Below are 12244 nucleotides of genomic sequence, written 5' to 3'. Positions count from 1 at the left end.
GGTCATGGGGTTTGGTAAGAAGAATGCCCCTCTCCCCACAGGTGTGATTACTACCTCTGAGAGTTTAGAGCTTGAGGTAGTCACCTCATACAAGTACTTGGGAGTATGGCTAGACAGTACACTGTCCTTCTCTCAGCACATATCAAAGCTGCAGGCTAAAGTTAAATCTAGACTTGGTTTCCTTCATCATAATTGCTCCTCTTTCACCCCAGCTGCCAAACTTACCTTGATTCAGATGACCATCCTAACCATGCTAGATTTCGGAGACGTTATTTATACATAGGAAGGTTTGGGTTTCTCGAGCGGCTAAATGTTCTTTACCATTCGGCCATCAGATTTGCCACCAATGCTTCTTATAGGACACATCACTGCACTCTATACTCCTCAGTAAACTAGTCATCTCTGTATACCCGTCGCAAGACCCACTGGTTGATGCTTATTTATAAAACCCTCTTAGGCCTCACTCCCCCCTATCTGATATATCTACTGCAGCCCTCATCCTCTACATACAACACCCGTTCTGCCAGTCACATTCTGTTAAAGGTCCCCAAGCGCACTCATCCCTGGGTCGCTCGTCTTATCAGTTCGCTGTAGCTAGCAACTGGAATGAGCTGCAAACAAACTCAAACTGGACAGTTTTATCTCAATCTCTTCATTCAAAGACTCAATCATGGACACTCTTACTGACAGTTGTGGGTCCTTTGCGTGATGTACTGTATTGTTGTCTCTACCTTCTTGCCCTTTGTGCTGTTGTCTGTGCCCAAAAATGTACCATGCTTTGTGCTGCTACCATGTTGTGTTGCTACCATGCTGTGTTGTCATGTGTTGCTGCCATGCTATGTTGTTGTCTTAGGTCTCTCTTCATGTACTGTAATGTTGTGTTGTCTCTCTTGTCGTGATCTGTGTTTTGTCCTATATTTTTTATATTTTTTATTTTCTATCCCAGCCCCCATTCCCGTAGGAGGCCTTTTGGTAGGCCATCATTGGAAATAAGAATTTGTTCTTAACCGACTTGCCTAGTTAAATAAAGGTAAAACATTTTTTCAGAATATTAGTATATCAAAGTGGCAATAAATACACATTCTAATGTGTATTCTAAAGTGGCCTTCCCTGTAGCTCAGTTGGTAGAGCATGGTGTTTGCAACACCAGGGTTGTGGGTTCGATTCCCACGGGGGGCCAGCACAGGAAAAAAAAAAAAAAAAATGTATTAAATGTATGCATTCACTACTGTAAGTCGCTCTGGATAAGAGCGTCTGCTAAATGACTAAAATGTAAATGTAAAATGTAATGGCTTTACATTATAGCATCATCTAACAATAGATTTCAGTGGAATTCAAATATGTCAGATGAGGAAATCAAATGCATCTTATCAAACGTTTAATTTATAAAGTCAACATTTGCCAGAAAACATATGCTGTGCAACTCCCAATGGAAATCTGAGCCTGAATTTTTGTGATGGAACTCTGTGAGAACAAGGTTGAGAACAAAGTGATTGAGACACAAGAAACAGCTTTGAGATGTGGACTGACTCTGGGTAATGCCTCTGTACTGTCAATGTAAAAACAACCAATTTAGAACATACATTTAATCTTATAATAAAGATTATACCATGTTATGTCTCTTGATGTACAGTACCAGTCAAAAGTTTGAACACACCTACTCATTCCAGGGTTTTTCTTTATTTTTCTACATTGTAGAATAATAGTGAAGACATCAAAACTATGAAATAACACATATGGAATCAAATCTTCAAAGTAGCCACCTTGACGACAGCTTTGCACACTCTTGGCATTCTCTCAACCAGCTTTGTGAGGTAGTCACCTGGAATGCATTTCAATTAACAGGTGTGCCTTGTTAAAAGTTAATTTGTGTAATTTCATTCCTTAATGCGTTTGAGCCAAGCAGTTGTGTTATGATAAGGTAGGGGTGGTATACAGAAGATAGCATTATTTGGTAAAATACCAAGTCCATATTATGGCAAGAACAGCTCAAATAATCAAAGAGAAATGACAGTCCATCATTACTTTAAGACATGAAGGTCAGTCAATACGGAACATTTTAAGAACTTTGAAAGTTTCTTCAAGTACAGTCGCAAAAACCATCAAGCGCTATGATGAAACTGGCTCTCATGAGGACTGCCACAGGAAAGGAAGACCCAGAGTTACCTCTGCCGCAGAGGATAAGCTCATTAGAGTTACCAGCCTCAGAAATTGTCAATTAACTGCCCCTCAGATTGCACCTCACAGAGTTCAAGTAACAAACACATCTCAACATCAACTGTTCAGAGGAGGCTGCATGAATCAGGCCTTCATGGTTGAATCGCTTTAAAGAAACCACTACCAAAGGACACCAATAAGAAGAAAAGACTTGCTTGGGCCAAGAAACACTAGCAATGGACATTAGACCAGTGGAAATCTGTCCTTTGATCTAATGAGTCCAAATGTTTTATTTTTTGTTTCCAACCGCCGTGTCATCCGTTCATGCAGAGTAGGTCAACGGATGATCTCTGCATGTGTGGCTCCCACCATGAAGCATGGAGGAGGAGGTGTGGGCGTGCTTTGCTGGTGACACTGTCGGTGATTTATTTTGAATTCAAGGCACACTTAACCAGCATGGCTACCACAGGATTCTGCATCGATACGCCATTTCATCTGGGTTGTGCTTAGTGGGACTATCATTTGTTTTTCAACAGGACAATGACCCAAAACACACCTCCAGGCTGTGTAAGGGCTATTTGACCAAGAAGGAGAGTGATGGGGTGCTGCATCAGATGACCTGGCCTCCATAATCACCCGCGCCAATTGAGATGGTTTGGGATGAGTTGGACCGCAGAGTGAAGAAAAAGCAGCCAACAAGTGCTCAGCATATGTGAGAACTCCTTCAAGACTGTATGAAAAGCATTCCAGGTGACTACCTCATGAAGCTAGTTGAGAGAATGCAAAGCTGTCATCAAGGCATGGCTACTTTGAAGAATCTAAAATATTAAATATATTTTGATTTGTTTAACACTTTTTGGTTACTACATGATATCATATGTGTTATTTCATAGTTTAGATGTCTTCACTGTTATTCTACAATGTAGAAAATAGTACAAATTAAGAAAAATCTTGAATGAGTAGTGTCCAAACTTTTGACTGGTACAGTATCTAAATGTCAACTGACTGGTATTTAGTGAGGGTCGCTATGAGATGATTGTAAAACATTATGATGGTTCATAACTATATGCTCATAACTGCGTCATAATTTATCAAAACAATGATTATCTTTGTAAAAATGGAAAGTGCATGTCAGTCACTGAGCTAAAACAGACACTGTAACAACATACATTGATGTTTATTACATTAAAACACCATGAGGCTCACCTGCCCATGCCTCTGTCTGTGTATCTGTCTGTATCAGACACAATAGCTTCTGCTGTGTTGCATCAGGCATGGGAGGTAGGAGGATAATTAGGACCCCAGAGATGCCTCTCTACCACGCAAGAAGCGATAGCAGCAGACATGCTGCAATCCCCTGCAATCCTTTCACCACTCCGCCATGAGCCGCCGTTGCCTGCCGTTGCTTAGAAACAGGGGTCAAAGACCACCATGGCTACAGATACCCTGAAAGAGTGATGCATGGGAGGTAGGAGGATAAGAGCCAGAGATGCTGAGGAAAAGAGAGAGAGATGCTGAGGAAAAGAGAGAGATGCTGAGGAAAAGAGCGAGAGATGCTGAGGAAAGAGAGAGAGTGGTGCTGATTGAGAAACAACAAGAGAGGGAGAGAGAATGAAAGAGAGGGACAATGTCATTATCTATCCTCTCTGTCATTCTCTCTCCCACTCTTGTTGTTTCTCACTCAGCATCACTCTCTCTCTTTTCCTCAGCATCACTCACATGAGAATGACAGCGGGGGACTACATATCTTCATCACGATCTGCTACCCAAAACAACACCTCACTGCAACAATAGATAAAAGGTTCATTTAAGTGACTAGTTGACTTAAGGTAGGATAGAATAGAATTGAGCATTCATTAGTAACATACAAGGAAGCCTATCCTCTAATCTGATGGATCTGTAGCTCCTTAAAAGCTTCTCAGCAGAACTGCATCTAAGAGCAACGGGGGATACATTAGGCAGTATGACTGGGTTTGGTGTGGTGCTGACTGAGTGCAACACATCAAAACACTCAACAGGAAAACATTTCACCGAAGCATCGGTCACATGAGTCACCTGCTGGGAAGCATTGCAAAGTCATGTCAGCAATTGCACACCTTTACACCATCCTGCTGGTGGCTTCATGTAGTGTGAGTGTGTGTGTCAAGGGGACATGCTAATTGATTTCTTCTCCAGGGAAGTAATTTCATCATACTTTTGTTTTTAACTCTTGTCTTACACAATGCTTGCAGTACAGTCTCTCAGGTATGGATGCCGTCTCGAAGGGATTTTCCCTGGAAATGAGAGTGAGTAAATCTAGGAGCAAGTGGGCAGGAGGGGGAAATGTGTGTACATAAAATAAAGTGAATAAAGGTGTGAATGAGAGGGAAAGGGGAAAATACACTAAATATACAAAAGTATGTGGACAAATCTTAAAATTTGTGGATTTGGCTATTTCAGCCCAGCCGTTGCTGACGTGTATAAAATCGAACACAGAAGCCATGCAACCTCCATAGACAAACTTTGGCAATAGAATGGCCTTAATGAAGAGATCAGTGACTTTCAATGTGGCACCGTCATAGGATGCCACCTTTCCAACAAGTCAGTTCGTCAAATTTCTACCCTGCTAGAGCTGCCCCGGTCAACTGTGCTGTTATTGTTATTTTGATGTGGAAATGTCTAGGAGCAAAAATGGCTCAGCTGCGAAGTGGTAGGCCACACAGCTCACAGAACGGGACCACCGAGTGCTGAAGTGGGTAGCGCGTAAAAATCATCTGTCCTCGGTTGCAACACTCACTACCGAGTTCCAACTGCCTCTGGAAGCAATGTCAGCACAATTACTGTTCATTGGGACCTTCATGAAATGGGTTTCCATGGCTGAGCAGCCGTACACAAGCCTAAGATCACCATGCGCATTGCCAAGCGTTGGCTGGAGTGGTGTAAAGCTAGCCGCCAGTGGAAATGCGTTCTCTGGAGTGATGAATCACTCTTGACCATCTGGCAGTCCAACGGACAAATCTGGGTTTGGCAGATGCCAGGATAACGCTACCTGCCCGAATGCATAGTGCCAACTGTAAGGTTAGGTGGAGGAGGAATAATGGTCTAGGGCTGTTTTTCATGGTTCGGGCTAGGCCCTTTAGTTCCAGTGAAGGGAAATCTTAACACTATAATGTTAATGACATTCTAGATGATTCTGTGCTTCTGACTTTGTGGCAACTGTTTGGGGAAGGCCCTTTCCTGACAATGCCCCTGTGCACAAAGCGAGGTCCATACAGAAATGGTTGTTCGAGATTGGTGTGGAAGAACTTGACTGGCCTGCACAGAGCCCTGAGCTCAACCCCATCGAACACCTTTGGGATGAATTGGAATGCCGATTGCGAGCCAGGCCTAATTGCCAAACATCAGTGCCCAACCTCACTAATGCTCGAGGCTGAATGGAAGCAAGTCCCGCAGCAATGTTCCAACATCTAGTGGAAAGCCTTCCCAAAAGAGTGGAGGCTGTTATAGCAGAAAAGGGGGGACCAACTCCATATTAATTCCCATGATTTTGGAATGAGATGTTCGACAAGCAGGTGTCCACATACTTTTGGTCATGTAGTGTAGATAGGTGACTAGGTTTATGATGTGAATTGTGGACAATTTTTAAGGGATTACAGTGAGTTATTCAGGAAGGTGCAACATTATACAGAAAATACAGACATCCTGGTATGGTGTAGGTTAAAACAGACATGATTATCTGTCACTGACTCATGCGAGTTCTATAAATTGCATTTTTATCTCCAGCGTTGTGAACTTTCACCCCACTGAACACACCCCAGGTGACCACACCGTGCCTGCTTTGTAAGCACTTCGCCACAATGCTAAGGCGGAGACAGAAAGCCTAATATATTTACATGTAATGGCTGTGCCAACAAAAGGCATTGCATCTAAATGTGACAAAGGGCTGGACTCAATCTGTATCGTTGAAGCGTTATAGATTGCATGATCGAAATTTAAAAGCAATTTCTGATTGAGCCAACATATGCAGTGTTTACCGTGAATGCAGTCTCCGCTAACAGAGGAACGTTGCCTTTAAATTTCAATCACGCTTAAACGCTGAACTTCAGAGATACAGATTGAATCCAACCCAAAGTCCATATCATTAGTCATTGAAGTTATTGACATGAACTGACTTCTGTGTAATACAATGACAGACATATAGGTTTGGTTGACCCCACACAAGAGAGTCAAAGTATATACTCCTAATATTGTAGCTACACAGCAAATTGGCCAGTGTTACCTAGTGTTGATTTTCAGTGTTATATTTCTAGTGTTCATTCAGGTGTTAAATTAACCCCATTGTTGGAGTTAATAACCAGAGTTGAACCAAAACCACGCCCATCATTAACATATTACCCAGCATGCTCTATTGCAGGTTGATTTTTAGTTGTTTTTGCATGTACATTGTTTGATGAATTAATCTTGTACAACTCAAATATAAATAACATACATTTTTCTAAACTAATCCAATCTGTTACTTGGATTTATTGCACCCGTTACTGAAATAGTTGTACCAGTTTAGATGCTTTAGCTAGTCTCATAACATATTCTCCCCAAAAGTTTAGTGATGTGCATTTTGCAAGTATTTTGGATGAGTTGCATCATTTGACTCGGCTCATCATTAACCACCTAGAACCATAGAATACATAAAACAGTAATAGGATCTAACTCATAATTCTATGACAAGATCCATGACCAAATTGAAAAGCTCAATGTAATGGCCAAAAAGTAAGCTACCATTGTGTCAGATCATGAAATGCACGATCAAATCCATTTTTACCTTGTCAAATGATTAGATTGCCTGCAAAAAAATTTAAGGTTGTTTTTTGACGTACTGCAAAAATGAGCGTGGACCAGAATGAAGTGCTCTCTCTCTATTTACTGTTTCTGCAGTGAGGATTCACAATCTTCAGATAATTAATTTGTAACTTTTTTGCAGATAATGGTTGTTTGAAACTCAAAAAGCAATAGTAGCAGTATGGAAATCAGGGATCCAAATGAACGGCTCTTTTACCGATCCGATTCGGTTCCCAACGTTCACCAAAAAGGGCCCCTTAAAGTCCCATTAGTTCGCGAACAATCCATCACTGCTTCCCAAGCCGGAGGTCACAGTCGTCCTGAATCCAGGTTGCTGGTGAATAAAAATACATATTTGATATCCCCACTCGGGCTGGATTCCAATAGGAATTACACATTTTGCAAGCCATCATAATGCAACCAGTTTCAGGCTACTGTATAAGGGCAAAACTAGGCTCTCAAATAAGGCCATATTACTTGTTGCATTGAGTTTAAGAATTTAATTTGAATAATAACATATTTGCTAAGGATCTCACTTGGTGAAGGGCACAGGACTGAAAATGGATGAATGCAACTAAGTCTGTCACTAACAAATAGTCATGGTGGGGTAAATACAACTTACTTCTGGCAAGGTACTCTTGGAAATATGCAAATAAGGCTTTACACAAACCAATGATTTACTTTAAACACTGGAAAATTTGCTGTGTATCTAACATTTGCTGTTATAGCTAGAATGTTGAATTATGCAAGAGAGAGAGACTGTGACAACGAAGTCACCGCTGGTCGAGTCACGAGTCATCAAAAACATGACTTGAATCCAAGTCTAGTCCCAGTGCTACGACACTGCTTTCCAGTAAAATAACCACACCAACAGGAGTTATCCTGATTCTTCACAGAATTGACATGGAAAAGCAGATGCTTAGTTGTGGCTTTTCCAAAGTCCTAATCATGTTAAAGTCAAGATTCAGTCTTTGAATGTTACACTGCTCAGAGATGCACAAAATCTATATAACATTGAAAGTGGGAGAATCCTTCCTTTAACCTGCTTAGGAACATTCAGAATGTTTTAAGATGAATATAGACAGTCCATTATGATTATGGTGTGAAACAAGGTTTTGTTTATTAACTACGGTATGATCACAAATACCATCGGCTAATAATAATTAGTTCTAAATACACCATGAACATTTCAAAACTGATACAATTCAAACACTTAAAACATTCACAATAAAAACAAGCTCCATAGGGCATGAATAAATTACATTGCTGGGTCAGTAAGTAAGGAATACAAAAGTACATTACATACAAGTTTAAAAACTATAATAAATATAAAATCAGTGCAACAGTCACTTGAGTGTTGAGGTACAGTGCGGGTAAAATTTGATGCCAAATCCTATTGGCCTAGGACCACCTTTGTTCTAATTGACCTAAAAACATATGTTGCATTGCAACCAGTCAAAAGTCTAATGGAAAAACATTTATGTTCAGAGCTCATGGACCAGAGGTGTGGCTGATGTTGAAATGCTTAGCAGATTGGCCCAGATCTTCTCTCTGTGAGACTGACTGAAGAAGTAGCCAATGGTCTGCTCTGCTTCCTGGATCCTCCTTCGGAACCGGCCTCTGTCTCGGGCTAGCTCCTCCCAGGGTCCTTTGCGAGACACCTGCCGAGCGAAGGGCCAAGTACGCATCACGTGGACCTGAACAAGTACTGAGAACCGCACCTAAAACATACAAAACAGGTGTCAGAGTAAGATAAGGTCTTCTTCAATCTCACATTATTGTAGTGAAGAATTTAACAGAATGGGCAGATTTAGTCCCATTTAAATATTCTAATCCAGTTGTGTTAAAAGAGCATTTGACTGGAGTGTCAGCAGACTGACTCGCACAACACCAATTAACTAGAACTGAACTCTCTGCTGACTCGTATCACATGACAGGGTTAGTCATGACAACCTCTGTCGTCGCTAACCAACCATAAACAAGGGCTTGGGTGCGTGCTTATGAGGCAGAAGTGTCATACTGACTGACCTCACCATAAACAATACTATAAGTGGCATGACCTTTTTGTAATCACATACATTGGTTGTTAATACCAAGTTTTTCTGAGTAAATAAGTGGTTCTACCATCCTAACATTCAGTTTCTAATATTCAAGTATTGTGAACTGGATTTCTTATGTGTTCATGATTAGCTAATACGTCAAGTTTGAGCTGTAACTAGCCCATGTTTAGTTGTGTATGTTTATATGGATGATGTGATAGGGGTATATCATGTTTAAGGTGGTAACAGAACTAGGACTATAGACTGAGGGATGTAGAACATGGAGAACTATAATAACCTTTTTTAGAGGATGGATGTCCTTGTCATTCTGTGTTACTTTAGCTTCAGGTCTCCTCCAGGGCACCAGTGTAGTAGCTGGGTGGCAATGTTGCTTCAGCTGTCTCTTGGGTAGACAAGGCTTTGTGGGCCTGGTTGTTTGGGGGCTTTTGGTCCCCCTCTGCTTAGCCTGGCCGGGTGGTGTCTGTGTGGGGCAGCTCTGTGGAGTGAGTGGGTCTTTAGTGCTGAAGGCAGGTGGTTCTGTGGTTTTAGGGGATCTCTGGAGGCAGTTCAGAGGGTGGTAAATGTCGTCGTTTTGGGAGAGGGACATCCATAGATGCTGCTCCTCATCATCCTCAGAAGAGGAATGGCCCACGCTCTCCCTCTCTGTGTCAGAAGAATATGAGGTCATGACTGAGGCCCTTTCAGCCTCCTGGGAGCGTGTAAGTGTTTCGTCTGTGTGAGGGACTGAGCTGACTACAGATGCTGTGAAGCACAGGGGGTTATATGGGTCAGTGGGGCTGGTGAAGAGCTCCCAGAGCCTCTCACTCTCCTCTTTGTCCAGGTCTGCGCATGAACCTTCAGAACTGCCCCAGCTGCTTTCACTATCTGAACGGCTGCTCCAGAAGTTCACGCCACCGCAGGTATCTTGAAGTTCTTCGCCGGGCCTGCTGGATAAGTTACATTCGAGGCGGCTCCCAACACAATCTTCATTTTTTGTTTCCCCCATATTGGAGCAGCTTGAAATACAGGCGGAGAAAGATAAGGGGTTGTAGGGGTCGCTGGAGATGGACAAGGACTCCCAAAGTGCTTTATTGTCCTCGCTGTCAAACTCACCCATGTTTTGGTCAACCTCCTTTCCCCAGTTAAGATCCATATCATCTTCAGTGGTGTCATGTTTGGGTTTGAAGTCAAACACTTTCTCCTTGTTCTTGCAACACATTTCATCTGAGCTGGAGCTACTGTCAGTGCTACTCATAAACAGGTTCCAGTCACCTGGAAAGCCCAGTTTCCAGCTGGGGTGGAGTCCAAGGCAAAGTCCATCTTCGCTATCCATTGCGGCACGGGACACAAAGTCGTCCACCAATCCGCAGCACAGCTCCTCAGCCCTTAGGCTGGACAGAAGGGACCCTGCGTGGGAATTCCCAGAGAAAGAATCACCCACGTCCCCACAGAAATTCGATAGGGGGTTAGAGCCAGCAAGCATGACACTTTCTTCACTGTCAAACAATGAGGAGAAGAGGAAGGATTCGGCTGGATTTGATGCCGTGGTCATGTGCTGGACGTGTTGACCAGTTTCATCCGTGATTCTCAGGTGGACTTCAAACCTGAACATTTGGAAAACTGAAAAGAATTAAACAAAAGATTAGGCTCACAATATCAAATTCCCCAAAAATGTCCCCTCTTTTTGCCTGATTTAACCAGACTATGGATTTAACAATTAACAAAAAATTACAATATTATGGCAACAATAGTTCCATATCCGGCATTTGTTACTTTGTAACGTCACTAGTACATTCTGTCCGTGTTCTAAAACGTAAGCTACCGATATATTGTTACCAAAGATAGTACACTTGGGTTTAGAAACTGGGTCTGTTACTGTCGCACTGTATCAGGACACAACACAAGTTAGCAATCTGACCAAGGCCACATTTCCCACACATACAAAATAAACAGTGAGGTTTCTGTTGCATCAAATTACCTGCCAAGAAGCTGTAGTAAATGACATGGACCAACACCCGTAGTTGTTCCCACAGTACGGTCAGTACGTGCTTGGTCCACGGTAGAAGCGCCATACCCCCGTCGCCAAACCTCTCCATCGCAGATCGATGAGAACCCTTCCTAAAATCAACACTTGATGCCATTTTTTCTTGAGCGATGTCCATGATTCTAGGAATTATCCTCACGTATTCTGATATTCCTCGTCTAAAACAAATAGATTATTCTCCGTCGTCAGTTGTCGTACTGTACGAAAAGGCTTCATTTTCACCAGAATGTATTTCTTTCGACCTATATAAAATCTCAAATGTTTACTAGTGGCGCCATATTTTCAGTCCTTCTTGTTGTAGTTAGTAGAGTGAATGCCAAATGATTGCGACACTGCCCTACTATAAACAAGTCGTGTCGTCATAACATGATGTGATTGGACAAACAAGTCGTGTCGTAAAAACATGTCATTGGACAAAGTAAGTGTCAGTTACACCCAAGTACCTCATTGTAGACACTCCCTCTGTTTCAGTGACGCACCGAAAGTGCACGTAAATTCCCTTTACCCCTTTCGGTCAGTGTGAATTTAAATTTAAGACAGCACAATAACACTCTCCTCTTTTCGTTGAGGCTCAGCTATCTGCCGGCCTACCAAGATGCAGATATTCGTGAAGACGTTGACGGGGAAAACAATCACCCTTGAGGTTGAGCCCAGCGATACTATTGAAAATGTCAAGGCCAAGATCCAGGATAAGGAAGGCATTCCTCCTGATCAGCAGCGTCTGATCTTCGCTGGCAAACAACTTGAGGATGGTCGCACCTTGTCAGACTATAACATCCAGAAAGAGTCCACCCTTCATCTTGTGCTGCGTCTTCGTGGAGGCATTATCGAGCCATCTCTGAGACAGCTGGCCCAGAAGTACAACTGTGACAAAATGATCTGCCGCAAGTGCTACGCTCGCCTCCATCCTCGTGCTGTCAACTGCCGCAAGAAGAAGTGTGGACACACCAACAACCTGCGCCCCAAGAAGAAGCTGAAGTAAACAGTTGGCTTGGTGCTTTTTGTGGAACATAAGCACAACTGTTAAATAAACATACCAAAATGTAAAAAAATAAATAAAATAATAATAAAAAAAAAAAATAACAAAGACAGAAGCTTTCACTATCCATTTCATGCCTTAGTATTATTCAATGGTGGGCTTCATAAAGCCAAACAAACTATTCTCAAACATTTCCTCTTCAAATAAAGA

At 42.2% G+C, this 12244-nt stretch overlaps 2 protein-coding genes across 2 annotated transcripts; one reads left to right on the top strand and one right to left on the bottom strand.

The window, feature by feature from the left end:
• Nucleotides 1-8067: 8067 nt before the first annotated feature.
• Nucleotides 8068-11465, bottom strand: LOC106584628 (protein phosphatase 1, regulatory subunit 15B). The gene is made up of 3 exons (XM_014170112.2): nucleotides 10990-11465; nucleotides 9310-10631; nucleotides 8068-8693 (listed from the first exon to the last, which is right to left on the bottom strand). The coding sequence occupies exons 1-3, from the start codon at nucleotides 11171-11173 to the stop codon at nucleotides 8457-8459; spliced, it is 1743 nt and encodes a 580-aa protein (XP_014025587.2). The 5' UTR covers nucleotides 11174-11465; the 3' UTR covers nucleotides 8068-8456.
• Nucleotides 11466-11608: 143 nt separating this feature from the next.
• LOC106584630 (ubiquitin-60S ribosomal protein L40) lies at nucleotides 11609-12107 on the top strand. Its single transcript, XM_014170114.2, has one exon. The coding sequence runs from the start codon at nucleotides 11651-11653 to the stop codon at nucleotides 12035-12037; it is 387 nt and encodes a 128-aa protein (XP_014025589.1). The 5' UTR covers nucleotides 11609-11650; the 3' UTR covers nucleotides 12038-12107.
• The last annotated feature ends 137 nt before the right edge of the window (nucleotides 12108-12244 follow it).

The sequence above is a fragment of the Salmo salar genome, chromosome ssa23 (assembly GCF_905237065.1).
Source record: "Salmo salar chromosome ssa23, Ssal_v3.1, whole genome shotgun sequence".
NCBI lineage: Eukaryota > Metazoa > Chordata > Actinopteri > Salmoniformes > Salmonidae > Salmo > Salmo salar.
The sequence above is the reverse complement of the archived record's forward strand: the minus strand, read 5'-3'. Positions and strand labels throughout refer to the sequence as shown.